The 26025-nt window shown below is 39.7% G+C and overlaps 1 protein-coding gene across 3 annotated transcripts in view; it reads right to left on the reverse strand.

The window, feature by feature from the left end:
• Positions 1 to 286: 286 nt before the first annotated feature.
• YLPM1 (YLP motif containing 1) overlaps positions 287 to 26025 on the reverse strand; it is a 51849-nt gene continuing 26110 nt past the window's right edge. The window contains exons 7-20 of one of the 3 annotated variants that reach the window (XM_033142664.1): positions 25677 to 25769; positions 24912 to 25089; positions 24320 to 24456; positions 22608 to 22762; positions 21773 to 21835; positions 21390 to 21509; positions 20645 to 20821; positions 19596 to 19679; positions 19305 to 19388; positions 18444 to 18527; positions 9319 to 9370; positions 2316 to 2446; positions 993 to 1174; positions 287 to 701 (exon numbers count right to left, since the gene is read on the reverse strand). In XM_033142664.1, coding sequence (XP_032998555.1) covers positions 1028 to 1174; positions 2316 to 2446; positions 9319 to 9370; positions 18444 to 18527; positions 19305 to 19388; positions 19596 to 19679; positions 20645 to 20821; positions 21390 to 21509; positions 21773 to 21835; positions 22608 to 22762; positions 24320 to 24456; positions 24912 to 25089; positions 25677 to 25769 — 1505 coding nt within the window. In that variant the 3' untranslated portion in view covers positions 287 to 701; positions 993 to 1027. Of the gene's footprint in view, positions 702 to 992; positions 1175 to 2315; positions 2447 to 9318; positions 9371 to 18443; positions 18528 to 19304; positions 19389 to 19595; positions 19680 to 20644; positions 20822 to 21389; positions 21510 to 21772; positions 21836 to 22607; positions 22763 to 24319; positions 24457 to 24911; positions 25090 to 25676; positions 25770 to 26025 lie in introns of those variants that run through there. The other 2 variants (XM_033142662.1, XM_033142663.1) reach the window with 2 other exon arrangements.

Below are 26025 nucleotides of genomic sequence, written 5' to 3' on the forward strand. Positions count from 1 at the left end.
CCTCCTTGAGGCAAATCATTTTCTCTCCAACATAAAATAAAGCCTTCTTCTTAGGACAGTTGAAATGGCTTTTAATCTCCATGCACACACTAATTCTATCTGGCGTTAGTGTGCATGTTTAATTTTTTGTGTGAAGAATAAAATTGTTTTGAACAGGAAGTTTATAAGGAAACATGGCATGTTAATGGCCAAGGGCTCCGACATTCTGCAATGAATTGAAGGGATCGTCTTTTTAAGCAAACCACACAAACGCACACACACAAAATAGAGCAGCCTATATAATACATGGTCGACTAAGTCATTCACTAGGTTCGTAGTGAAAGTTTATTGTTCTGTTTTCTAGTACAATAAACTACAAAGTTTGTACAGTAAAAAATAACAACAGCCACAAAGCAACAATGCAATTGTAATGCTGACATTCTGCGACAGTACAGAAGAAGAAATGTCCATGGCCTCATCTTTCCACTCTACTGCACGCATAAAAGCTAGAACTACTAATTTTAACACAAAAACCTTTCACATTTAGATGCAAGCTCCATATAACTTGGGGGTGCTGGATATCACCAGGTAGAATTCCAAGGAATGCAATAGGGAAGAACACAAAAAAATGAAGTTTCGAAAGAAAAGAACCGCACAACTCTCCAGAGGGCGATGACAAGTTCCGCGTCACCCTGTTTTCAGTTCTCATCAAAGGAAATTGCCTGCAGAGAAAAGGAAACTGTTACAGAAAAGTAGTTAAGTTTTGGGGACTGTGAGAAAAAAATCAGACTGCTGTTCAGTAGTCAGGCTTTCCCTCAATTTTTTGAACTGTGGCATTCCAATTCCCTCCAGCCACCATGCAGCATATAGAGGAGATTGGACATCAAACAGACATGCACAACTGACAAGTCTATCTATGCCCTAACATCCAAATTATTATCGAGCAGAGAACGCTATCATTGTTCATTCTTTAGGTCATTCTCAAAAACTCACCAAGACACTGGAGCTCTTACCTCATAGGTAGAAAAATTCTACTTGACAAATTGCGTCAGATGTACTTTGTACGATTGAGGGCTCTCTTAGCAAAATGACCACTTTCATCGGTGATTTTCTCCCAATCCGTTTGTCCCACCACAAAACCAATGGCCCTCTTTCTGTCTGCATCCTTTTTTTCTTCAAGGTCTGCCCACCTTACCTACGAAGAACACAGCATTGGGATGATACTCAGTTCCAGAAAACGAAGCGAGACATTTTTGCCAATAATACGGTTTTGCGCTCAGCGAAGGCTTCAGACAACTTAGAAAAAGGGAAAATGCTTCAGCATTCTAGAATGCTCAAAGATTTGCGACCCCCACAAGTTTGCAAGTAGAATTTATTTAGTGTCATATTTATTTATTACATTTAGATCCCATGTCTTCTTTCAAAGAGCATAGGAACTAGTGCTCTGAAAGTGCAAAGCAGGGAGTCTTTCACAAAGATTTTTGCCCTCTTCAGCAGATGTGAAACTGTTCACAAGGAATTCACTGGGGGAAAAGAGTGAACCTGTCCCAGTTGCTGAGACAAGAGAGATGACATTCCTTGGCTCTGCTCCATTTGCGTTTAGTAGTTGGGCAGGAAGGGAATATGTATAAAGATGCACATCCAAATGTGTATCTTACTACTGTAAGGAAGGGGGTGCAGATGATGTCCAGATGTGATTCTTCCATTTGCATGGCATTACTTTCAATGGTATGCATGGGACAAGGAAACTGCCAGTGAACTGCAGCAAGTTGTCCAGGCAATGAGGATGTGCTCCCTTCCCACCACAATGGTGCAAAAGTGAAAGCATATGTGGAAAGAAGTGCAGGGTTTTTCCTGTGTCCTCTCCCTACACCCCCTCCAATGTTTGGTACAAAAAACCCAAACATCAATAAAATTTGGCTTAGCACTAAGTGGAACCAATCCTTCTTCAGGGAACCTGTACAAACGTCAGGACAGCTCTAATGTGTGTCCTCAAGTCATATTGCAAATCTATCAAATACCTCCATATTTTCCATTTCCCTACTTATTTACTGTTTCCTCATCTTCTTACTAAGTAGCCTCTGCTGCCTTTAGGTATAAACGAGTACTACTAAGCTTTGCCATCTTCCCTGTTTTTACAGCAGCATGACAAGATACGGATTTTTAGAAGAAAATTTTGGGAAGAGAAATAGAATCTAATGGGTATTAAAATGAAAGCAATGGCCCCCACAGTGCTTCCAAACATAGATTAGCTGAACCAGACATATAGTTCATGCTTTATGAAAAACTTTCTGGGTGAGACCCTCTGAGACATTAAACCAAAACTACTTCATTACCCTCTTCTTTCCAGGTTCAGAAGCACGGGTATCATAATCATCTGGAAGCTGAAGATAATCTTCCATTCTGCTGGCAATTGCTTCCCAATCACGCTTCCTCTTAGCACCAGTTCGCAAGCCATCCAATTTGTCTGAGAACAAACATACAGCCTCAGGGTTAAAGGGAAAAGCACACTTGTGAAATGCCCAATATAAACAAGATGCATGGGAATGCTTTCAGAAGAGAAAGTTGCTATCTTATAGCAGTGGTATATGCAACTTCTTGGGTGTCTTCATGAGTAAAATGGCAAAACTCATTTTCACTTTTTTGAAGCATCAATCTGTGATGATACGGGAGAAAAATCTGTGCTGGATAATCATACGACAAGCCATAATAACGTAGCGATACCTGAACATGTTTTCGAAACGATACAAATTTAAATACTATAGGAAGTTTTTAATACCTTGTGTTATGCCAACGCTGTGGCAAATGCATATCAGTGCACCCGCCAGATATCTACATTTATTTTTGAAAGACTGTAAGACAGCTTTTGAACTGCCTGTGTTGGAGTCAAGGACATTTGATTGTGATGCAGAACACCAGCCATAAAAGGAATAAACCCACAAGCAGTTTCTCACATTCTTCCTTTGCTTGAACGGATATGACTGTCCTCATGTGAAGTTCAGTATTACTGTTCTAATAAAATTTTGGTGTGGTCAATTTTCCTTGAACATTAATCTTTAAAAATGTTTATTATTAGGAAGCAGTTGCTACTGGTGAGAAGCAAACTGGTATGAATAAGTGAAATTTGTGTCAGAGCTCAAAAAGGATTTTCTATATACATAATTTGCTCCCCCCCCCGGCTTCATAACGTACTACACAATTCAAATAACGTACTACACAATTTAAAATTATTTATATCAATCTATTTTAAGTGTACAACAGTATGTTTAATGTTATAGGTTGTCCAAATGTTTCCCAGAGATTGCTATTAAAAATTAGCAAACCCAAAACTATCTGTTTGCAGACAGAGCCTTGCCTATTTGCCAGAAAGCAGAAAATATCAATTTAAGAAATTGCAAAAATTAGCTTATTAATCCAGTGAACCAAAGTAGCAGCTATATCTAATTTAATATCAAATTACAAAAGAAGTTTCTGTAAATCCGCACAAAAAATGTTAAGTATGAAATAAATTCCATTCAAATAATCTAAACCCTATTTTTCTATTTTTGCTGGCACTACTTCAAGCCCGAACGATGATAAATGCTATTAAATTTACTCAAAATTATATTATTTGGAAGAATAATATCTATTATTTAGCTACACTTACATTAACCTGTTTTTAAAAGTTAAACACGCTAACTATATCCAATTAAAAATGGCAGTTACAGCTCCCAAGATACCATCTGCCAATCGTCAGATATAAGTATTGTTTACATTCTGCAATAATAGAAGTGTTTTGAAATCTGAGTGTTAAGCACAAAATTGCTCAGAAAAAAACATTTTCTATCAAAGAGTTTAGAATCATGAATAGCAACAATTTATAGCATTTATGTATAAATATATGCAATTTATAGCATTTATGTATAACATGTATAAATGCCATGTTAGCAGATATCTTTATATATTCATTTAATATTATAAGTGATATAAGATGTGAAGTTGGAACTTGTACAAAAGAGGGCCAGGAGCCAAAATGTGCTTGTGTATATGTTGCAGATTTTTCTTTCTATATGTCGTTCTTCAATGCTGCAGAAAAACATGTTCCGAAACATCACCCCATCTTCAAAGCAACGTTGGGGTTGGGGCTATAGGAGGGGAGAAAATCACTGCTGCTCATGGATCAGGAATCAAATTGTTCGGAATGAAAGCATAAACTGGCATATCTGATCATCAACACAGAAGAGTTTATTCCCTCATTCAGGTGGGATATGAATGATGTATGCAATAGAAAAGTGAGAAATAGGTACTGAACAACAAGTCCTTGTTCATTCAGTGACCTGTTTCATAATATTTCGTTCCTTTTCACAGTGTATTTTTAAAATGTGATGTAATTTTAAAAGGTATTACCACACAATTTCTCCTGCTTATTTCCAATATGGAAGCCCTTCAAACTTCTGATCAAATGCCATTCACATTGATATGCCTGTATTTTTTTTGCAGACCATGATGCGTATGTCTTATAGAAATATGCTATACTGAGTAAACTTCTCCTTAAGCTTTTTTCTGTAGTTATTCCACAAGCACATCCATGGTACACTGAGGATTCCAATCACTGAGGGTTTTTTTTACTGCTTTAGTGACCTCGTTGCATTGTTATGTGTGGTGTTCTTTTTGTTGCCTGCATTTAACTTCCTTGTAAAATAAATTTCCATGAGGAAAGGAAAAAGTGATGTGAACCTAAAACTCTGCAAAATTCAACAAATACTTACCTCAATAAACATAAAATAAACAAAGAACAGCTTAAGATATAAGGTGCCAATAGTGATAGCCATTTCACGCATTGTTTTTATAAAACAGTGGAGACGAACATTAGATCTATGTTTCCCATGAAGTTTGATTTGGTACCAAAATCATGTGGGGAAAAATGAATGAAAAGAGTTTCTGCAAATGTGAAGTTGTTAGATGGACTCATGATCACTTAGCAGCAGTTACATTTTTAGCTGAGGTATATAATTCATTTGCAAGCAGGTATGCAAGGAAATTTCAGGTACATAGTATTCAGACGAATGCCAATGCAGCGTTTTATGTTATAGGCAACATTTACTACAATAAAAGGTTTAGCGTTTTACATACATCTATGTATCAGGAATCTAACACAGTGGCATTTCATTGAGGTTTATCAGGGAGCACTCACAGGGGCAAACATTTGGATCAGATCGCAACATTCAACAGCATTTTGTTTCACAGCTACTTTGGATGATGAGCAGTATTCCTACACTACCTAAATGATTTTCTTTCTAAGTTGCCCTCGTAAAATAACTTTCACCAGGAGGGACAGGAGGTGGGTATGTCAACTATGAATATCACTGGCCATGGTACTTCTTCTGGTATGTTAAGTTGGGAACAGGAGGGACTGTGCTTCTGTTCCTATGTGACCAGTCAGTTCCAAAAGGTACTCTGCTCCATGGAATTTATACTGCAGGGTTCCAAAAATATCCATCTTGTGTTCCTTGCTGTGTAATGTGCATCTGAAATGACTGAAAGAGGTCACCTGCAGACCTGGTCTGAATTGTCACCAGTATTAACATTTGACACACGATTCTCTTTCCATCTACTTCAAAATGGACTACAGAAGCTCTGAACATGTGTTTGAAATTGGGAAAGAGGTTGGAAAAATAAAGAGAGACCTTCTGATTAGCTTTAACCAGATGAAGGGTTAAACATTCTTTTTGTCAGAGTGGTCAAGCAGACACTTCCAGGAATCCCACCAGAATGGCATGAGGCCAACAGCCCCCCCCCCCCGTTGCTGGTACCCAGGAACTGGTAATTAGAAACACTGCAAAGTAAGACTGAAGTGCTGTTGGCTGGTGATGTAGTTGAGCAAGAAAGGATTTGGGCAGTTCTTGGTGGGCTTGCATTCACCCTAAAGGATTGGGTTTGCAGCCTGGTGTTGTTAGGTCTGGTCTTGCAGATAACTTGAGTACCCTTCATGGCTCATAGCACCTTTTAAAGCAACCTCACTTGGTACACAAACCGTGGCCATTTTTTTGAAAAACAAGATCTGACCAGAGTTATGCATGCCTTGATAACATCCAGATTAGATCAATGCTATTTGCTTTAGGTGAGATATCCTTTCAAGATCATCCAGAAACTTCAAATAATTTAGAACAAAGTGGCAAGTCTTACCTAGAACCGATAAGACTGATAGAAGGAACATTCTCAACAGCACTTGAAGAGGTTTCCTGTCTACCAATTTGTTTCTAGGCACAATTCATGATGCTGGCTCTAATTTATAGAGATTTAAAGCATTGGCTTGGGGCCAGGTTAGCTGAAAAACCACCTATTCCCTAACAAACCTGCCCAGTATATTGTCTTCACAGGTTCTACTAAGCGTGCCCCTACCTTTGAATTGACATGGAGGGAAACAAAGGTTGGTGCCTTCTGGCTCATTGCACCATCTGTAGAGCTCCCTTCTAATGTCCATTTGCTTAGTACCCTCCTTCGACCATTTTCAAGATGCCAGCTAAAGACACTGGCTCTTTGCACACCCTTTAAGTGGGTTTTATTACCTTTGTTTTCATGGCTGTCTTAAAACTGCTTTGAGAGATGGTTAAAATTGCTTCTAACCCCCATCGCCCCAATTGCCGAAAGCTATGTTTTGACAATGGAATAAATTATTTGTTTGCACAAATTTCAATACCCTTGGAAGCTGCCTCAAATCACAGCTGAGAGCTGCAGCACTAACATTTTAAAAGTAAATTAATGTAGGACTCTTCCTTATGTAAAAAAATGTTACTGCTGGAAGTTTTACATACAATGTTCTTATGAGACTATTGGTTTGTTTACAACAGTCACATAAAGACAAATTGTGCCTCTACAGAGAGTATGTGACCCCAACAATTATCAGTTCATGAACGTATCTACACACACCTCATTCAGCATCCACCCAACCACCCAACCATAAGGGCAACACGGTAAAGCAGATGTTTCCTACCATTTGTTACAGAGCAACCATTAGAAATTACAGGAACCCCCAGGTACAGAGTAAGCAAGGGATGTTTCCTACATAACTGCCATTTCCTCCCCACTGAATGTAGTATGCACATCTGAATGTATTCTATGCAAATCAAGATGTACTGCTATCTCCTGCTTCTGCACCTTCAGAATTACCATCAGAAACCTTGACCACCAGTTACAAGTCACTAAATATCTAATTCAACCTAATGGACTGAAAGCTCATGGAACTACTATAATACGATAGTAAGGAACACTCTCTGAACTTGAACAGGGACTGAATATGTAAAAACTCTCAATTATGCATTTGTATATAAAATTAATTGCTGAATGCAAAAGGAAAAACTTACTATAGTTACTATGGTTAGTCAGATATACAAGAGTATATGAGGTCAAAATGCACGCACTCCCATAAGAAAATCATGTAACTATTTACGAACTATGTTAAATCCATCAAGATTTTACACTACGCAGGTATGACAAAATAAGACACTGAATTAGAGACAGTAATATATACAACTACTTAGCTCTCCAGCATGAAATTTTGGCGGATATTAGGAACTTATGATGCTCTTTTGAGATTTCAATAGCACATCCAACAGAACGTAGCAGCAGAAAAGGTGCCACAACTGAAAAGGCTATTTTATGCAAATAGTAAAAGCAGTGAAATAGTCTCTTTACACTGCATCCTAACACTGAGTATGAGTGTATACACTGTGTGTGTGCGTGTGTGTGTTGTGAGCATGCACCAATATTCAAATTCCAACTCTCAAGGGTCACCACATAAACTTTCTTTTCCAGCTTATGCTACATATTCTCAATGTAATCCAAAGCAGAGCGATAGCTTCTCAGGTAGCATGTTCAATTAACCGATTATAAATTGATTATGGAAACCCCTTCCCTCTGTTGTATGACTGACACCAACCCAGACTGATATAGATATCTGCTCTGCAGTTTAATATAGCTGATTTTATTTATTGTTTCAGATGATTTTTTAACTTTAGTATTGCCGTTGTGTACTACCGGTACATTGACTTTTACAGCACTGAGACTGCTGTGATAAAGGGCAGGTTATCAGTGCTTTAAATACATGGACACATGCAGAATATGCCTGCTGTACCTAAAATCCTGGAAGTTAAAGGTACAATGGAACCTCGGAAGCTAAACGTAATCTGCTCTGGAAGGACGTTCGACTTCCGAAACATTCAAATTCAGAGGCGCGGCTTCCGACTGGCTGACAGCTAGTCTTTTTGCAGATCAGAAGTCGCGTTGAATGTTCAGGTTCCGAGGAATGTTTAAAAAACCAGAACATTCACTTCCGGGTTTTCGACGTTTGGGAGCCGAAACGTTTGGGAATGAAGCAGTTTGAGAACTGAGGTTCTACTGTATAATGAAGGGAATGGAGTACTTTATCAGTATTTTGTCCAGCAAAGCTTTCAAGACTGATGTTGGAAAGCAGCACTAATGGTTTAATTCAACCTGTTTAACAGAGAAACTGAAAAGTAATGGGAGTTCCTTTACGCCAACATATATCATATTGTTCGGCATTATGTATATATTATTTCTTTGATTATTTTTTTCACAAATCTGCTAATAAAATTGATTTCAATGGTTAGGCCAACTTCCTTTCGAATAAGGTTTATTCCTATGAATCCTATGAAACAAAAGCTGCACTTCTACAAAGCTTTTCGATGCATTACTTAGGCTGGTCAATTAAATTACTGCATTATGGCACTAGTATAAGAGGAAGCATGCTATTAAGGAAGATAGTTGAAAATAAATGTAAGACAGAAACAAGAAGAAGTACGGTCTTCATATCTTCACTTGGAAGTATTGAGGCTTAATTACATGTAAAGAATGAACTGACACTTGATATCATCACAAGTTAACCAAACTTTCTAGTAACAGTACTTTGAAATGCTCATGATCATTTGTTGTTCCCAACTATGCCAAAGCGAAGCATAATGCCAAACAACATATGGAAACTAATCAGTTTAATATAAATGCCCCATAAATAAAATTACAGTGTAAAGAAGAATATAAATTGATTGTATTTTCCTCAGCGGCTCAGCAGGAAATGCAAATACAACTCACTTATTTGAATGCTAGAATAAAAGTAACTGCATCACGCAAACCACACAAAAAGCTACAAGTTAAAGGATTTGATTATCCCTTTTCAACAATAAAAGGTAAGTGCATATTGCACAGCTCATAGATATTTGTATTTTCAGAAATTGCATACTCAATTCATATCATTTTGCCTTAGGCAAGTTTTCAGAGCTGCAACAAGAGATGTGCAAATACTGTCATATATATTTTACTTGGAAAAAGAAATGAAATACCCACCTAGTTTTGCTTCAGAAGTATCCATCTCCCATTTGCTTTTCGGAATGTAACCCTAAATCATATACAGAGAGAAGCTCGAAGGATTAGAGAGAGATAAGACACATAACATACATTTTAATTTGCAAAAGCATTATACTGCAAACATTTCCTTAGGGCTACCTGAATGTGAACAGTGAATGGGAAGAATGTTTTTTAAAATGCAAACTACTGCAAAAAAAATCATAATTCCTTCATATCCAGTGCAAGATATCACTCTCAGTAAATAAAGGGCTCCTGAGTCAGTTTATAGCAACAACAGTAGAAATACATATTACATATTTCTCAACGTGAAGTATATTTGTGACAAGTCACAGAGACCCATGCACATCATAGCTCTCCAGATTTTCCCAATTCTGTGTGCTGTATCATAATGCCCTAATTTTTGGGAGGGGGAGAGGGTGTAACAGGAAGGAGGCTTAAGAGGTACTAGGGTTTGAGTAAATAGTTTTACCCTTTGTTATTGGCATTCTTTCCACAGTATTTTCCACAAACATAGGTTCAAATTATTTATTCTGAAATAGGTATCTTTTTTCAACAGTACAGAAGAATTCCGCAATTTGTGTTCCGACTACATAGTGTATTTTTATTTAACAATTTTATAATGGCACAAATATTTATTATGAGAGAACATAAAACTGCCGTGCGAATCCAGCTTTATTCCTTTGGCTAGCTTTAGATTATATTTTATATATGAGGATATATCCATATGCTCATCTTGAGTTTGATGATGTTTACGTTATATAGTGCTAGTCACAGATGTAATGCCAAGTGTAATGTGTGAACTTAAACAAGTCCAGTTCCAATCCAACGGAGCACATCTGAAGTACTTCATGAGTACCTTGCTTTTTTTATAATAAGAAGCAATCCCATCAACCAGCTATTTGGTAGAAAATGGGACTGAATACAGTGCTTGTTCTTTCTCCTGAGCAGCTGACACTATTTCAGCTTTGTAAAGAAGACAATGTTTATGCAGCCCAGGCTGCTGGATTGGAAAGAGGTACTGAGAGAAACACATGTTTTGTGAACAAGACTGCCCCATTCAGCTACGGACACACATGCACGGGCCCTAAGTGGACCAAAATGAAAGTCTGTAATAACAAAAGTACAATCCTAACAATCATCTTTGTTAAGATTTTATGTGAACGGTGTGTCTCAACTGAATTTAACAAACGTTTAACTTAATCCAGATAGGACAGATGTATGGTTGGTTGGTAGAAAACCTGATCTAGAAGCAGATGTACAACCAGTTTTGAATGTACTCTGCATTCCTTTTGATTAATCAGGTTTGTAGCATGAAGAATGCTCCTTGATCCAGTGCTGATTTTCAAGGTTGTGACTTGGAGTGTCTTTTACCTGCTTAGGTTGTTATACGAGCCACTACTCCTTCCCTGGAAAATTCACATTTAAATAGTGCAAAATACCACAACCAGGTTGCCAGCAGGAATGAGCCAGTCAGAGCATATTATTCCAAGTATTGGTTGATCTGCATTGTCTGCTGATTGGTTTCCAAATGCAGTTCAAGGTGTTTGTTCTTACCTTTAAAGCCCTACACATCTTGGGCCCTATGTATCTGTCGGGGAACTGTCCCCGGCTCAGCGCAGGGTGGTGCAAGGGCTTTCGGGATGCTACAGAAAGCCTCAGCAACACCTGAGAAGCAGCACTTCCTCTTCCAGCAGGAGCAGCAGCGATGCCTCAAGTGGGGAAGGGGAGGAGGTTCAGGGAACTGGCAGCCAAGGCTCTGGGGATTTGAGAGAGACCTCACACCCCGCTGATGCAGAGGGAGGCACGCCACCTCCGTCCCCCCAACTGCGCAGAGGGCCACGTAGGGAAAGGAGGGGATTTCGTATTCCTAGACTCTTGTGCTGGGGGAGAAACCGGAAAGGGGCACTCCCGGATTCTGCTGATGGATGAGACAGATGTGATTTGTTAGCTCTGCACTGTAAATATCGTTTTGCACAATAAAACCATTAAAAAGAAGCTACGGAGTTCAGCTGGTCACTCATGAGCAATTAACTGAGGACCTTACAGTATCTTAAAGGCCAATGTATCTCTGGTAAGTACTACCTCAACGGCCTACACAATGCAAAGTCTGATGGTTGATGGGTAATGAGTTTGGTGGATGTCCACTAGGAACAGAAATTTTTTAGTAGTACTGCTAGTTCTATGAAATGCTCTCCCCAGAAAGACCTACCTAGCCCCAAAACGGTATGCCTCCAGGTGCTAGTCAAAAGAAGAAGAGGAGAGAGTTTAGATTTGATATCCCGCTTTTCACTACCCGAAGGAGTCTCAAAGCGGCTAACATTCTCCTTTCCCTTCCTCCCCCACAACAAACACTCTGTGAGGTGAGTGGGGCTGAGAGACTTCAGAGAAGTGTGACTAGCCCAAGGTCACCCAGCAGCTGCATGTGGAGGAGTGGAGACGCGAACCCGGTTCCCCAGATAACGAGTCTACCGCTCTTAACCACTACACCACACTGGCTCTCCGGAAGACGTTTGGAGCCCGGTGATTCTGTTCTCTCATTAAGGAATTATTCCATAGACCCGTGTTTTCACTGAAATGACCATGTTGTCTATTTTTGTTCTGCCACTGTGTACTTTTGCTTTGGTTTTTACTGTGCTCTTTTTATTGACCATGTTGCTACCTCTCCGGATTATTTATATAATAAAGCAGGATATAAATATTTCAAATAAACAAACCTTGTAAACCCTTATAGGTAATTCAGTTCATATAAATGCAATGAATGATTCTGAATTACATAAGTACATTTAGTTTCCTCATTTTAGAATTTCAGGAGTTTACTGCTTCTTGTGAGAATGTATTAATTTGATCCTTAGTTCAAACCATGTTATTAAAAATGAAAAGCAAACAACAGAGGCCGAAGACAGAAGTGAAAAAGGGCAGAGGAGGAACTCTTTCTTCTTCTGATAACCCTACAGCTGCTTTTCTCATTCCTTCTCCACTCACCCTTTTGAAATACAGCCCCGGCTGTTGCTTTTCCTTACAAAACAAATTGAGGGAAATGTACACAAAATTTTGTGTAATGTGTAATTTGGCCCTCATTTCTGCTATAAAGAAATGGCATAACACCAATGGAGTAATTCCGATTTTAAGAATGAAAAGCAAAGAACCTCTCAAATTGGCGCAATATCCCTATGTATTTAGAATATTTCCCAGCTATTAGCCATTGGGCCAAATTTCCTCAAGCCGTTTTCAATGGTGCTGAACCTTACCTGTGAGTTGTGCTCACAAAATGGGGATTCCCCCCTCCAATGCAACCTTCGGCACACAAAGAAAAGCAGTTCCTGAGGGTTTGGAGACCCTCTGGAAGGGCATGAAATAAGGATGGAAAGGCTGCAATGGGAAGGGAGAAGTGCTGAAAATATGTAGTATCTTCCCTTGTGTAAGGAGAATTACCTTTTGCTTGGCATCTTTGGGTCGAAACCATTGTCATTGTGGATCAGAAAATGTCGATCAAGAAGTGGTGAAGTAAAAGAATGTGCACAGTAAGAATAAATGGACTATTACTCCAATGGAGGGATGTAGGAAGTAAGAGTCCCCCGAGATTTAGTATTGGGACAGGCACTTTTTAACAATGTAGAGTTAGGGGAGATAAGTGAGGAGGCCAAGTTTGCTGATGTTCACAGTCATTAAAACAAAAAGAGATTGTGAAGAGCTCTGAAAGGACCTCTCCAAACTGTGATAATGGACGACTCAAATGGCAAATGCATTTCAATGAAGAGTAAAGTGATACATGTCAGTGCAAAAAATATAAATCTCACGTATATGTTCAAGCAGTCTGAACTAGTGATGACTGACCAGGAACAAGACCTTGGGGTCGTAGTGCATAGCTCGGTGGATATGTGAATATGTTGACCCAGTGTGCAGCAGCTGTGAAAAAGGCAAATTCCATGCTTCGGATCGTTACAAAAGGAACTGAAAATAAAATTGCCGATATCATAATGCCGTTACACAAATCTATAGTGCGACCGCATTTGGAATATCGTGTGCCTTTCTGGTTGGCTATCCTCAAAAAAGATATTGTAGAATTGGAGAAGGTTCAGGAAAGGGCAACCAAAATGATAAAGGGGATGGAGCATCTCCCCTGTGAGAGAAGGTTAAAAACCTTTCAGGCTCTTTAATTTAGAGAAAAGTTGAGCCAGAGGCAACATGATAGAAGTGCATTACGCCATGTACGTTATGGAGAAGGCAGATAGAGAAAACTTTTTCTCCCTCTCTCATAGCAACAGAATTCATGGACATCCATCCAACAAAGCTGAATGTTTCGAGATTCAGGAAAGATAAAATGAAGTACTTCTTCACACAGTACACAAATTATGGCATTCTATCCATAAGAGCCAGTGATGGCCACCAACTTTAGAAGAGAGGCTTTAAAAGAGAATTAGACAAATGCCATCAAGGGCTACAGACCCTGATAGTTGTGTCCACTGTCAGAGGAAGTATGCTTCTGAAAAGCAGCTGCTTAAGTGCTGTTGCTGGGACACGGGTGGCGCTTGGTCTGAACCACTGAGCCTAGGGCTTGCCGATCGAAAGGTTGGCAGTTCAAATCCCCGCGACAGGGTGATCTCCCGTTGTTCGGTCCCAGCTCCTGCCCACCTAGCAGTTTGAAAGCACGCCACTGCAAGTAGATAAATAGGTACCGCTCCGGCGGGAAGGTAAACGGCGTTTCTGTGCACTGCTCTGGTTCGCCAGAAGCAGCTTAGTCATGCTGGCCACATGACCCAGAAGCTGTCTGCAGACAAACGCCAGCTCCCTTGGCCAGTAAAGCGAGATGAGAGCCGCAATCCCAGAGTTGTCCACGACTGGAATTAACGTTCAGGGGTCCCTTTACCTTTAAGTGCTGTTGCTGGGGGAAGGTCGAGGACACTGGTGACCCTCCTTTGCCAGGGTCGTAAGTCAGTCTTAGGATAACAAGCTTTGGTATTTGTCCATCCATCTGATGTTTGAAGATCTTCAGGAACAATGACAACCTCCAGACCGGTCCTCTCAGTTCTTCAGTGAATCAGCAGAAAACCATGCCCAAAAGACTAAACCAGATGTATCGTTTCCTGCTTGGCAGGGGGTTGGACTGGATGGCCCTTGTGGTCTCTTCCAACTCTATGATTCTATGACGACTACATATTTATGAACTGTTCTCAATAAACCTAACATTTTAGTTTACAGTATAAACCACATTTGTGTGGATTTTTAATAGCTGCTATCCTTCATCCTAATAGTTGTTTCTGATTAACATTCAGAAGGGGATTATTAGGAAACAGTCAGGAACAGACTTCCCTCCTGAGGAAGGCAACATCCTCATGGTCTTTTACATGGTATGTAAAAGATCTGTCCCACTCCCGCAAACAAATCTACAGAGAACTCAGTGGCTATACCAGATGAACAGACTTTGAGCACCTGAAGCTCGTACACCTTCTGAGGTAAATACTGAATACTCTATGAATATCAAGTCAAAACCATTGCTCTTTCTTGGTGCTTAGAGTTGGAGTATATTATCCAAATAGTTCACCTTGCATATGCATTTAGAGTTCCAAGCTCCAGCTTAATAGGAAGCTCAACCAACAGTCCACTTTTGTACAAAGCTTTAGAACTGAAATTAAGACAGTGAAAATACTTACAATGATGAAATACTACAAATTCTAGAGCATGGAAACGTCCTTGTGTCCTCATATAATTCACAATGGACCTCCCCAGAAGCAGTAATACTATAAGTATGTCACCCTCAAAATATGTAGTAAGAATTATATATCAACTATATATTTGATACACTCATTTTATAACCCTTTAAAATTGTTATATTCCTATTTGTATTCTGTAAAAAAATGATTTAAAATAAAACTCAAATACATTACTGTAAATGTTCTATCCTTTCAAAAATAAAAATTTTGAAAAGTAAACAAACAATTTACCAACTTGAAACATGTCACTAACAAGCTTCTAAAAACGGCTCTTGCCCCAATATACCAGGGAGGAATTAGGAGTTCTGAATATATATGCACTGTGAAGTATTTTGATTATATCACAACTTAAATGTATCCACTATCATAAAGTTTCGCTCATTTGAGACATGGAATTGTATCTCGTACGTTTAACCTCCAGTATCTGTCTTCCAGGTTACCCAGACTTTTATTCTTGCCATCAGCAGAACTTCCAAAGATCTCAGGAGGCAGTTGCTGGATGCTTTGAGAAATATCAAAATGTTACCAGTCATTGCTGGGGCATCTCCTTTCACCTCTAGCTACTACAGCTCAACTTCCAGGAAGATCAGCAAAACCAACTGAATTCCAGATGCTGTGATTTGTCTGTTTGCAGTGTGTGTGTGTGAATAATCAAAGAAACATGGTCTCCATAAAACACCTCAGCTTTACTTGTTCGAATTATTGTCACTAAAAAGCAGGAATATGTATCAAAGTCCAAAGAGGCTGTTCCACTGGCATGATACTTGTAGCTTCCAGCTGGTTTTTCCAGTACCTTGAGTAACTGTTTTACTTTGATATTGGTTATTTCTTTGTCAGAGATGCATCAATTATTTCTTGACATGTCTCTTAATACAGCACTTTCTCATGGTTCAATTATATATGAAACTCAGAAATCTCATAAGTAAACTGCAGAACCCAAGAACAGTCAAAATCAACCGATGCATGGCACTTTGTCTTCTTCAGGAACTTCAATTCAGAATTCTTTTTGGGGTGAACTGGTTCAGGATCTTGAAGTTCAAAAAGTGTTATTTGTGCCCTATTATCACTGAAGGGGAGGGAAGGTACCAGTGGAACTTCCTTGATGAACTGTTCAACAGTGGAATATAAGATTCCACCTAAACATTAGGAAGAACTTCCTGACAGTAAGAGCTGTCCGACAGTGGAATTTGCTGCCAAGGAGTGTGGTGGAGTCTCCTTCTTTGGAGGTCTTTAAGCGGAGGCTTGACAGCCATCTGTCAGGAATGCTTTGATGGTGTTTCCTGCTTGGCAGGGGGTTGGACTGGATGGCCCTTGTGGTCTCTTCCAACTCTATGATTTTATGATTCTAAGACCTGTAAGTGCTGTTCAACAGTCAAACCGACTACCTTCCATATCTCAGAAATAAGCAGTGGCATCAAAAGCTTAACTGGATTTCTTCTTTTTTAGTGGGGAGGCTTGACCTGGTTAGGAAAGACAGGACAATCTGGCACAATACACACAATCCAACTGTTCTCTCTCTTGGACATCTTGGCTGGGAATTGTGCATTGCCATATGCTGTAGAAGAGCTGTAGCAACAACCCACTTCCCACAGGCAACGGATTCTGTGTTGGGCTGTTGTAAAGGGCCTATCTGGTTGTCAGCTTCTTAACCAAGCAATCTTGGGTCTTCTAGCTTCTTTTAAGCCATTAAAACATGCAATCTCCACTCATGCAGAGCAAAGAACACAACAACCTCCCTTTGGCTATGAGCCTTATGTTCCAATGTTCCATTCCACAGGAACACTTAATGCTGGTGGTCAACAAAAGAGGATTAAAGACTCTCTCAAGGCAAATCTAAAAAAAATGTAGTATAAACACCAACAACTGGGAAACACTGGCCTGCGAGCGCTCCAATTGGAGAACAGCTTTTACCAAAGGTGTCATGGGCACTGAAGACTCTCAAACTCAGGACAAAAGGGAGAAAGGTGCACAGAGGAAGGCATGCTTAGCAAACCCTTACCATGATCAACTCTCGCCCGGAAACCTATGTCCCCACTGTGGAAGGATGTGTGGATCCAGAATTGGCCCCCATAGTCACTTACGGACTCACTGTTAAAACTGTGTTTATGGCAGACAATCTTACTTGGCTACAAGTGATCACCAAATAAGAAGTAGTAGTTCAAATGTTTTAGCCACAAGTTTCTACAGAACACATTGCCCAACATGGAACATGAAGAAAACTATCCTTATCTGTCATAGTAAGGTTATGTAGGTCCTCCCACAAGTGCTTATCACCAGTCTCAGTGAAGATTTCATTCCCATCTTTAACAGCTTTTAACCTCAGGTGATAGAGATGACATATACGCTTCTGGTAGAAACATTCAGTACTACCACAGTATTTTATGGCACAGTCTACAGCAGAGATTGCAGGGGATCATTTATGCCCTTTTAAAGTATCTGAGAGACTCATGCAGTTGAACAGCAATGACATGAGGAACATCTCTCAGATCTCTTTGAGGATATTCTTACCATTTGAATTCCAGTTGATTTCCAGCTGGAAATTTTGGTCACCTGGGACCATGCCCTGATGTGCCTGTGGAATATGCTATCTGCATTTTGCCTAAAATGGCTACTACTCCAAAAGCAGTCTCCATGCTAGGCCAAAAAGAATAAAATGAGCATGTCTGTGGAATTATCCTGCCCTTCAACCAAGGTGCTAGCAGGATGTGAAGATGGAAAGAGGAGTATAGCATCCAAGAAAGGATCATTAGTACTGTGTTTCAGCATATCCTATTTTCTACTTTGTAGTCCCCTTCAAGAGGAAAGAGAGTGAAAGATGAAGATCAATGTCCCCCTCTCAGTCATTGGTGACTACATTCATGATGTGTCTTGCCTCTGCATCAGAGCTCCAGAGGAGTTCTGTCCTCCATTCAGAAGGCAGTATTGAAAGTAGAATATTTTATTGCAGGAATGTCACATTTAAGAGTTCTGCTTTTTGGAGTTGGGAGAACAATTTAGCTCTTTGCTGACTGCTCTCTTATCAGCTGAATGAGAATGAAGTATTTTACTTAAGATCTTCAAAGGCTGAAATCCTGTAGTGGGGGCTTGCTTCTGAATAAACAAGCACAGAATTTCACTCAAAGAGCTATTTCTTAGATAGAAATGTTTAGTTAAGAACAATTATTCAGAAAACTGCAAAACGAAACTAACAATCTGAACATCTCTTTCTACATTCAAGATTTCAAAGAAAATGTCTCCATTCTAAAATAATGAAGTATAAATCCAGAACTCCCATATTGTTGGAAATGGTATCAGCCAGGGGGAGGGGATTTGGATTTTAGTGCAGACAGAATCCCTGTTAGGCACTGTAATAAGATAAATTTGTTGATGGGGTTGGGCTGATGTGTTTCCTACCAGTTCACTCTCTTCTTCCTCTGCATCTTTTTTGTTTTCTTCTTTCTGATCTTCAATGTTTGCATCAAAATCCTCCATCTCCACCTAAGCCAAGGTACAATTTGAAAACTACACATTACCTGTTCTTTAGAGATGTTGCAGCACTAACTTTGTACTTAAATAAGAGAGACTCAAAAACATTTTTTTGAATCAAAGATATGTATATACTATACAAGTAAGATTTATCTTTTCTACAGAACTGTACTGTATTTATTTATTTATTTATTCTTCTATTTCTCACCTCAGAAATTGATGAGAAATTTGCAACTTGCTTTTCTGTTGCACACACATTCTTTAATATTGATAACTTTACATTACAATACTACTCTGCAAATATGTTGCTTTAAAAACCCCCTCAAAGTATACACATTCCTATGCTTTCTTATAGTGGCAGACAACTTAAAAAGTTTTGAGCATATGACTTTCTTCAGACACTTGTTATGCCTGTATTAAGTGTGGAAATGTGTATTTGTACCCACAGTATACTGTATAGGATCCTAAGTCACCGGCCCATACAATTACAGTAATCTCTTTCAGAAAGCTAAAATATTTACTCAAGAGTGAAAGAGAGTAAGACTTTACTTTATGGAATGATATCAGCCAAACCACTATGTTTTGCTGTGTGTTTCCTCATGGGAGTCTTGTGGCGACCTCAGGAGCGTATAGTTCTTCCAGATGTCTACTACTTTTCAATTTAAGATTTCACTAAACAATGAATCTGTAGTCAAATCCTGTACCTGCTTTATACTTTAATAACTATTCATCTTTTCTACAGCCATGAATATCATATACATGGATAAGTTGGCTTCTTGGAAATCTCACCTCTTCAATAGCAGCATCTTGTAGCAAAGAGCGAATGTCTAAACGTATCATATGACGGGGTGCTGTTTCCCAATGATCAGCCATCTGGAATTGGAAAATGAGAATTGGAGCAGTTTCTACAATATTCAGTATAAAGAATGCTTTGGCTACTAGGACCAATGTAGTACCATAAAATGCAGTACCTTCAAAAGAGACAAGTTTGTTTCCCCCACGCACCCACAAGGATGAGTAATTCTTGTAGCTCTAAGAAAATGTTATTGACTGTGTACCTCCAAAACTTTATAAAGTTACCTTACTGATCTCCTTGAGCTTGCGTCCATGGACATTTCTCTTGCAACAAGTTTGGTTGTCTGCAGTAATTTCGGCTAGGTAAACCTAGAAAACATGGGGGTGGGGAGAGAATGTGCTCAAAAACATCTGATCCATCTTCCGCATATTTTCCAAAGTAAGTGAACTAAGGAGGAGTGGTGTGTGCAAATTTACATGGAAAAGGCAAGGCTAAAAGAATGCACAATCAGTGCCAAGGATCCATTTGGACTTATATGTGGCAAACTACTGGCCTGTGTGCTCATGCCCCTCAGTCATTTCTTGGATTTTATGGCTCTTTTCTAGAGAGGCTTTCAAAGTAATTAACAACAAATATATTATAAAAGCAAAGCACTGTAAAGGCAGCATTAAACTATGTGGCAAACTCTAAACAACAATTCCTCAGTAAACTGCAGCACCCAGATCAGGAACTTTCTATTGTCTCTCTGTAGGTGGAGACAAAAAAAATGGCACCCTGATGGCAGGGAATTCCACAACTGGCTGCCATTCTAAGCTGCAAAAGGGGAAAGTGGGCCATATTATTTTCTTTGGGTTCCCACATGGCTTCCTACCTTCCATCCCCCATCACCCTACTAGTTCTTTCTATCGTGGCCTGGTTGGATATGCTTCTAAGTCAGGCCAGGATCTCTGTTTGGGCAAAAATCTAGTTTAGGCCCTGCCCTTATGTTTCACTAACTTTGCACTCTGCCTCCAGCTTGCTTGTTGTCCCCCGTATCGACTGCCTCAGGGCATCTTAGGCCCTTGCATGACACCTCGACTTCAACTGAGGCAGTGGTTTGCCAGGGTGTCAGATAGGAATAATTACCCGCCCTACCTGGGACTGAACCTGAAATTTTCTGGGCTCCAATCACACCCTTAACATTCTTGGCCGTACTGTCCTTATATACTACATGTACCCAAGTTTGAGTCTGCCTTGGCTGCCAGTGGCCCAGTGTTAATGCTCAGGGTTCAAGGGCATGGAAAACCTGTTTTGGAGCAGCTAACGATGACAGAAATTATCTACTAATGTTTACCTCAAAACCTTTTGTTTTTGCAGCACTCCAGAACTGCTCAAAATGGCGTACTCTGTCATTAATGGCATCAAGGATGATAAAGGGGAAAAACCCATCATCCAAAGTCTTTTTGAAAGTTTTTAATAAGCTGGCACGATAGATTTCTTCCATATCAGCTTCATATTCATACTCCAAAATCTGCTCCAGAAAAAGAGAAGGTTAGCTAAAAGAAGAACAAGCCTGCTTGCTAAAATCTGAAATTCAGTTACTGCTATCATACATGCTGCTAAATATATCACATATACTGGTAAATACTACATAATAAAATTGTAAGGATGTAATCATACTGCAGTTCCCATGACTGCCAATAGATGGCCATGGGAACATTCAGGACAACATGGTGTTGTCTGAAAGCCCTATGCAGCCCAGCATTCCTATTTGTGCCTCCTGTTGTCACTGAACCATACGTAATGGAGAAGAAATATGTTGCAAAACTTGGATCCAGACTTATATGCTGGAGGAAGATGGTTTGTTTTTTAAAAAAACCAATTATTCCTCCCCCCCTACAGTCCCCCATGTCCTAAGAAAATATATTCCAGAGGATTGGGAGGAAGGGTAAAGAGTTGAAAAATCACCTTTCCCCTTCATCTAGGGAAAATATCTGCTGGATCTTAGTGCCTTCCACAAACAGAAGGATCCTTTCTGTAGTCAGGTGGGACTCTATGGTTCTAACACAATGAGTTAATCAACAACTGGAATGGAGTACCTTCTTTTTAACTCTTTTCTTTGTATCAGGGTCTCTCTCTTCTTTCTCTATTTCAGTGATAAAATAGTCGTCCAGGCTGAGCACTCTGGGTGCAGCTCCTCCACATTCAACTTCTTTATCCTGGGAAGGAAACACGCAATTAATAAATAGCCTGCATTTATGGTGCAAGTACTTCAACTTAGAACATACAGCACCCCCTCACAGTTAGTAAGAGGGAATTTTCCTCTCTTCATTTCAAGTCAATCCAGACACTATATATTTTAGAGCTCTGAATGATTAAATAAAGGAAACTCTGCACTCATAGCCGGGACCAAAATGCAACCGTGTTCTGTTCTTCAGTGAAGACTGAAGATGCAAAAGAAAGCTGCTGGTTATTCACTCACCCTGATAAGCTTAGCAACGTGAGTCTTTCCACTGCCTGGCAATCCTCTCATGATAATGACAATCTAAAACAAAGACAGCATAAATTAATTGTATTATTATTTACATATTCATTGCATTTATACACCGCCTTTCTGCCAAGGCACACAAGGTGGCTTACAATTCTTTATTGTAACAACTTCACTGTTCTCTCACAGGGAGCTGCTGAGAGAAACACTGAGGTCTAGTGCCGAGGGCCTTCTGGCAGTTTCCTCGCTGCGAGAAGTGAGGTTACAGGGAACCAGGCAGAGGGCCTTCTCGGTAGTGGCGCCTGCCCTGTGGAACACCCTCCCAGTAAATGTCAAGGCAATAAGCAACTATTTTACTTTTAAAAGACAACTAAAGGTAGCCCTGTTTAGGGAAGTTATTAATGTTTGATGCTGCATTGTTTTAAATATTTGGCTGAAAGTCGCCCAAAGTGGCTGGGGAAACCCAGCCAGATGGGCAGGGTATAAATAATAAATTATAATTATAATTTTGCAACCACAGAATCAACCAGGCACCACATTTAGCAGCATGAGGAATGGTAATGGCAGACCAGCCAACTCCTCTTCTTGCTTGCTACTCAATCATGGCAGCCCCTGTGTGGGGATTGCTCTCACCCTCACTGGGTAGCAAGCAAGGGGAGGAGAGATCTGGCTGTGCTTGGAGAGCAGAACTGCCCCCAAATTCAGTCAAACTTTGGAAGGCATGGGAATTTGTCTGGGGAGATTACACATTACATAAACATTAGCTGAAGTGCTTATTTCTCATGCATTTTGTTGCTTAAGATTAGAAAGCCACATTCACACTACTCACCCTCTCTGGTCTACTCTCCCTTCCAGGTGGCTTCAGTATATCATCCACATTTTTGGATTCTGGTTTCCTCTCTACACGAGGGGCAGGTGGTGGTTGTCGGGGTAATGATGGAGCAGATATGGGCATTCTTTCTTCAGGGTAATTTCTGCGGTCACCTTAACATGAAGTTCACACAAGAGAGAAAAACAAAATTAACTAAAATTATGCACTGAATGAGGAGACCATTAGTTCCTAAGAGACTTCCACTTCTGTTTCCAATATGCTTTGTGGTCAATTTACTCATTAGTCTGTACATTTCATTAATTTATTTTAAAGTGAAGTTTCTAAACTGGAACAAAAACAAAGAAGAACCCCAAAAGATGGCATAGTGCAATAAAAATGAATGAATAATATTTTCCCTTCAAGCTAGAGACTTTGATACTGACTTCTTCTGTGGCTTAGGAAAGTTAATTAACCTTTGTTTTAGGAGAAAAAAATGTGCTACTTTGATTTTAGCCACAAGGACAAACAACAGAAATGATTAGGAGAAAATTAATCTCTTAGAAATATGATAAATTAAGGTGTGTTCTCATATGTACTGAATAATAGATATATTGCTTGAATTGGAACATGTATCTAAGAAGATGCAAGGGTCTAATTAGGAAAGCGAATGTCAAAAAACACATTGCAAGGCATAAGAATTTTCTATTACCATGTGTAGCACAATTTCCAAATACAACTTTGCATAATCCTTTTTTTTGGGGGGGGGGCAGATAAATAAAATCAAGAAATGCTTAATGTGCAGCACCTGCTTTGTACATGTGATACCCCCTTGGGTGATTCATGAATGAAGAAACCTAAGAGCCTGTCTGCATGAAAGCCATACTATAAGAATGAGAAAGATTATTCATATCCTTGAATACAGGACAACGGCTGCAATTCTACATGCACTTAGCTAGAAGTAAGTCACAATGAACTCAGTGGGACTTACTTTTTAGTAAACATGCATAGGATTGCACTGTACATAATTATAATGGACTGTATCTAATGCTGGGTGAAAAGAGTTCTACTTGTGTAACAAGGACTTCACCTTCCTCTCCTTTCATTGTGAACCCCCAAAATCTTCTCCAGAGGGTCCCCCAATCCCTATAGAAGAATTTGAGGGTGCATGGGAAGCTTGCAGGGGAGAAGAGGTGAGGGAAGTTCTGTTGCACAAGAGGAAGTTTACTGCATGAGCAAAGCAGTGTATTGGATGCAGTCCACCAGTATCTATTCAATACATGCAAAGGCTTCAGATATTGAAAATACAGTACCAAGAGTCTCAAACTTCATAGTTATTGCTTAAGGCAGGGAAGGGGAACCTGTGGCCTTGATGTTGTTGGACTCAAACTCCTATGATTCCACACTAGCCTGGCCAATAGTCAGAAGTTGGGTATTACTGATATTAATAATCAGACAGACTGAACAGTTCTTTATTTATTATAGATGTATCTATATTGCCCTTCAATCAAATTGCCAGGGTGCTTCACATAAAAAGTTCCATTACATTGTAATGAAAATATGATTATTCTTAAAACACCTCTCTTTAAACCAAGGAAGGTCAAAAATATAAATGCAATTTCAATCATTGATAATAATCCTTAATTATAAGGAACAAGTAAGCGAGTTCATATTCCCAAATTCATTCTGAGACCTCAATATTCTAATATTTCTTCAAGGTTGAAGATTTATACCTCCAAACATCGGAGGCCCATGGTCATAAGGTGGACGATCAGGTTTTCTGTCATATGATTGTCTTTCAAACCCTCCCCGTCTTGAGTTTGAATGGTCTTTGTCACGATAGGACTGAGCTCTTGAAGGAGATGGCCTGCTAAATGAAGACAGCATTTTGTAACACAACCTACATAATTTCTCTGTACACGAGATTCTCTGATAAACCAATTCCTGGTCAATCCTATACTTTGCTGCTGGATGCAATGACTATCCTTTATTAAGCCCATCCCAAGTAATATATCCCTGTATGAAACAGTTACAATCTCAGCTGTACACCTTTCAACCAAGAGGGGAAGAAAATTTTAAATGCCTGTCCTGCCATGGCACATGCTCACAAGGCTTCAGCTCACAATCAGGACAGGAGTAAAACAGTGCTCACTTCACTTGTGATTCCCAGCAACTGGTATGCATACTCCCTCTGAGTGTGGAAGTAGAACATGATAACTCATATGTACAAAAATCAAAAAGAGAAGTGACAGTTCAAAAACTCAGCACTGCAACCTGTATGAAGACACACTTCTGCATCCTACTTACTCTTCCTATATTACATACCTGTCATCTCGTTGATAGCGTTCTTTGTCAAATCTTTCCCGTTCATGTTCTCCAGAAATACGGTCCCTATATGGCTCTCTCTCTCTCCTGAAGTCTCTGTGATCAATATTGGCATTATTTTGCCGCTCAAAATAAGCATCTCTTTCCTTGATATATCGATCCCGTTGGCCTGGGTGTTCTGGAAAATGAAGTCAAAATAATTTTAAGGGTTATTCTACAGGATCGCAGAATGAGGTAGACGCATCAAGTAACAGATTTCTTGGGCTGAACTACTTCAGACTACAGCAAGGGATTGCATGTTTGAATGCTCCTTCATTTTAAACACGCCATTCAAGACAAAACACAAACAACAAAGAGAAGGCTATTCTAAATCTCTCTTCCCCAATGTGCTAGTTTTCTACGTACAGGAAGCTTTTATATGAGGGGGCATTCCATCCTACCTTCAGTCTGGTACAGTCTTGAATTCTACCACCTCAGTCTACATCAGCTGCACTCAACCTGGCGCCCCAACAACCATGGCCAATAGGAATTATAGAGGAAAACATCTGGAGCACATCAGGTTGGGAATGGGGATGGCTGTTGTTCTCCATAATATCTAGAACAACTCTTTGAGTATTTACAAGAATTCAAGACATGGTGAAAGCCATATTGCTTTAAAAAGGAGGTGGAATGTGTGTATGTTTTAACAAGGAACCTACCAAATATCAAACTGATGCCTGTCTTCTACTTAAAAGAGACATCTCAGAGACACCAAAGTACACCCACCTTTTGAAAAGGGCTGCCTCTCATGAGGAGCTTCTGGACGCAGTGTTATACGCTCCCCGTAAGGAATTTGTCCACCTTTACTACTGGTTATATCTGTCAAATACAAATTAGCAATAATAAAATTAAGAGATATTGCCCCATATACCATCTTTCAATAAATGCATTCAGACCATCACCAGCAGCTTGAACATCTGGGAGGCTGGGGAAGGAGATTTACCCATCCCTGCCCTCCCCAGCATTTCCCTTTGGCTTTTGTCAATCTCTGCAGGAGGAATGATGATGGTCGTCGGCTGCAAGCCATCTAGCCTGGTGAGGAGATCCCTCCCACTCTGAACTGCACCCTTGGAGT

Source organism: Lacerta agilis, chromosome 1, assembly GCF_009819535.1.
Source record: "Lacerta agilis isolate rLacAgi1 chromosome 1, rLacAgi1.pri, whole genome shotgun sequence".
NCBI lineage: Eukaryota > Metazoa > Chordata > Lepidosauria > Squamata > Lacertidae > Lacerta > Lacerta agilis.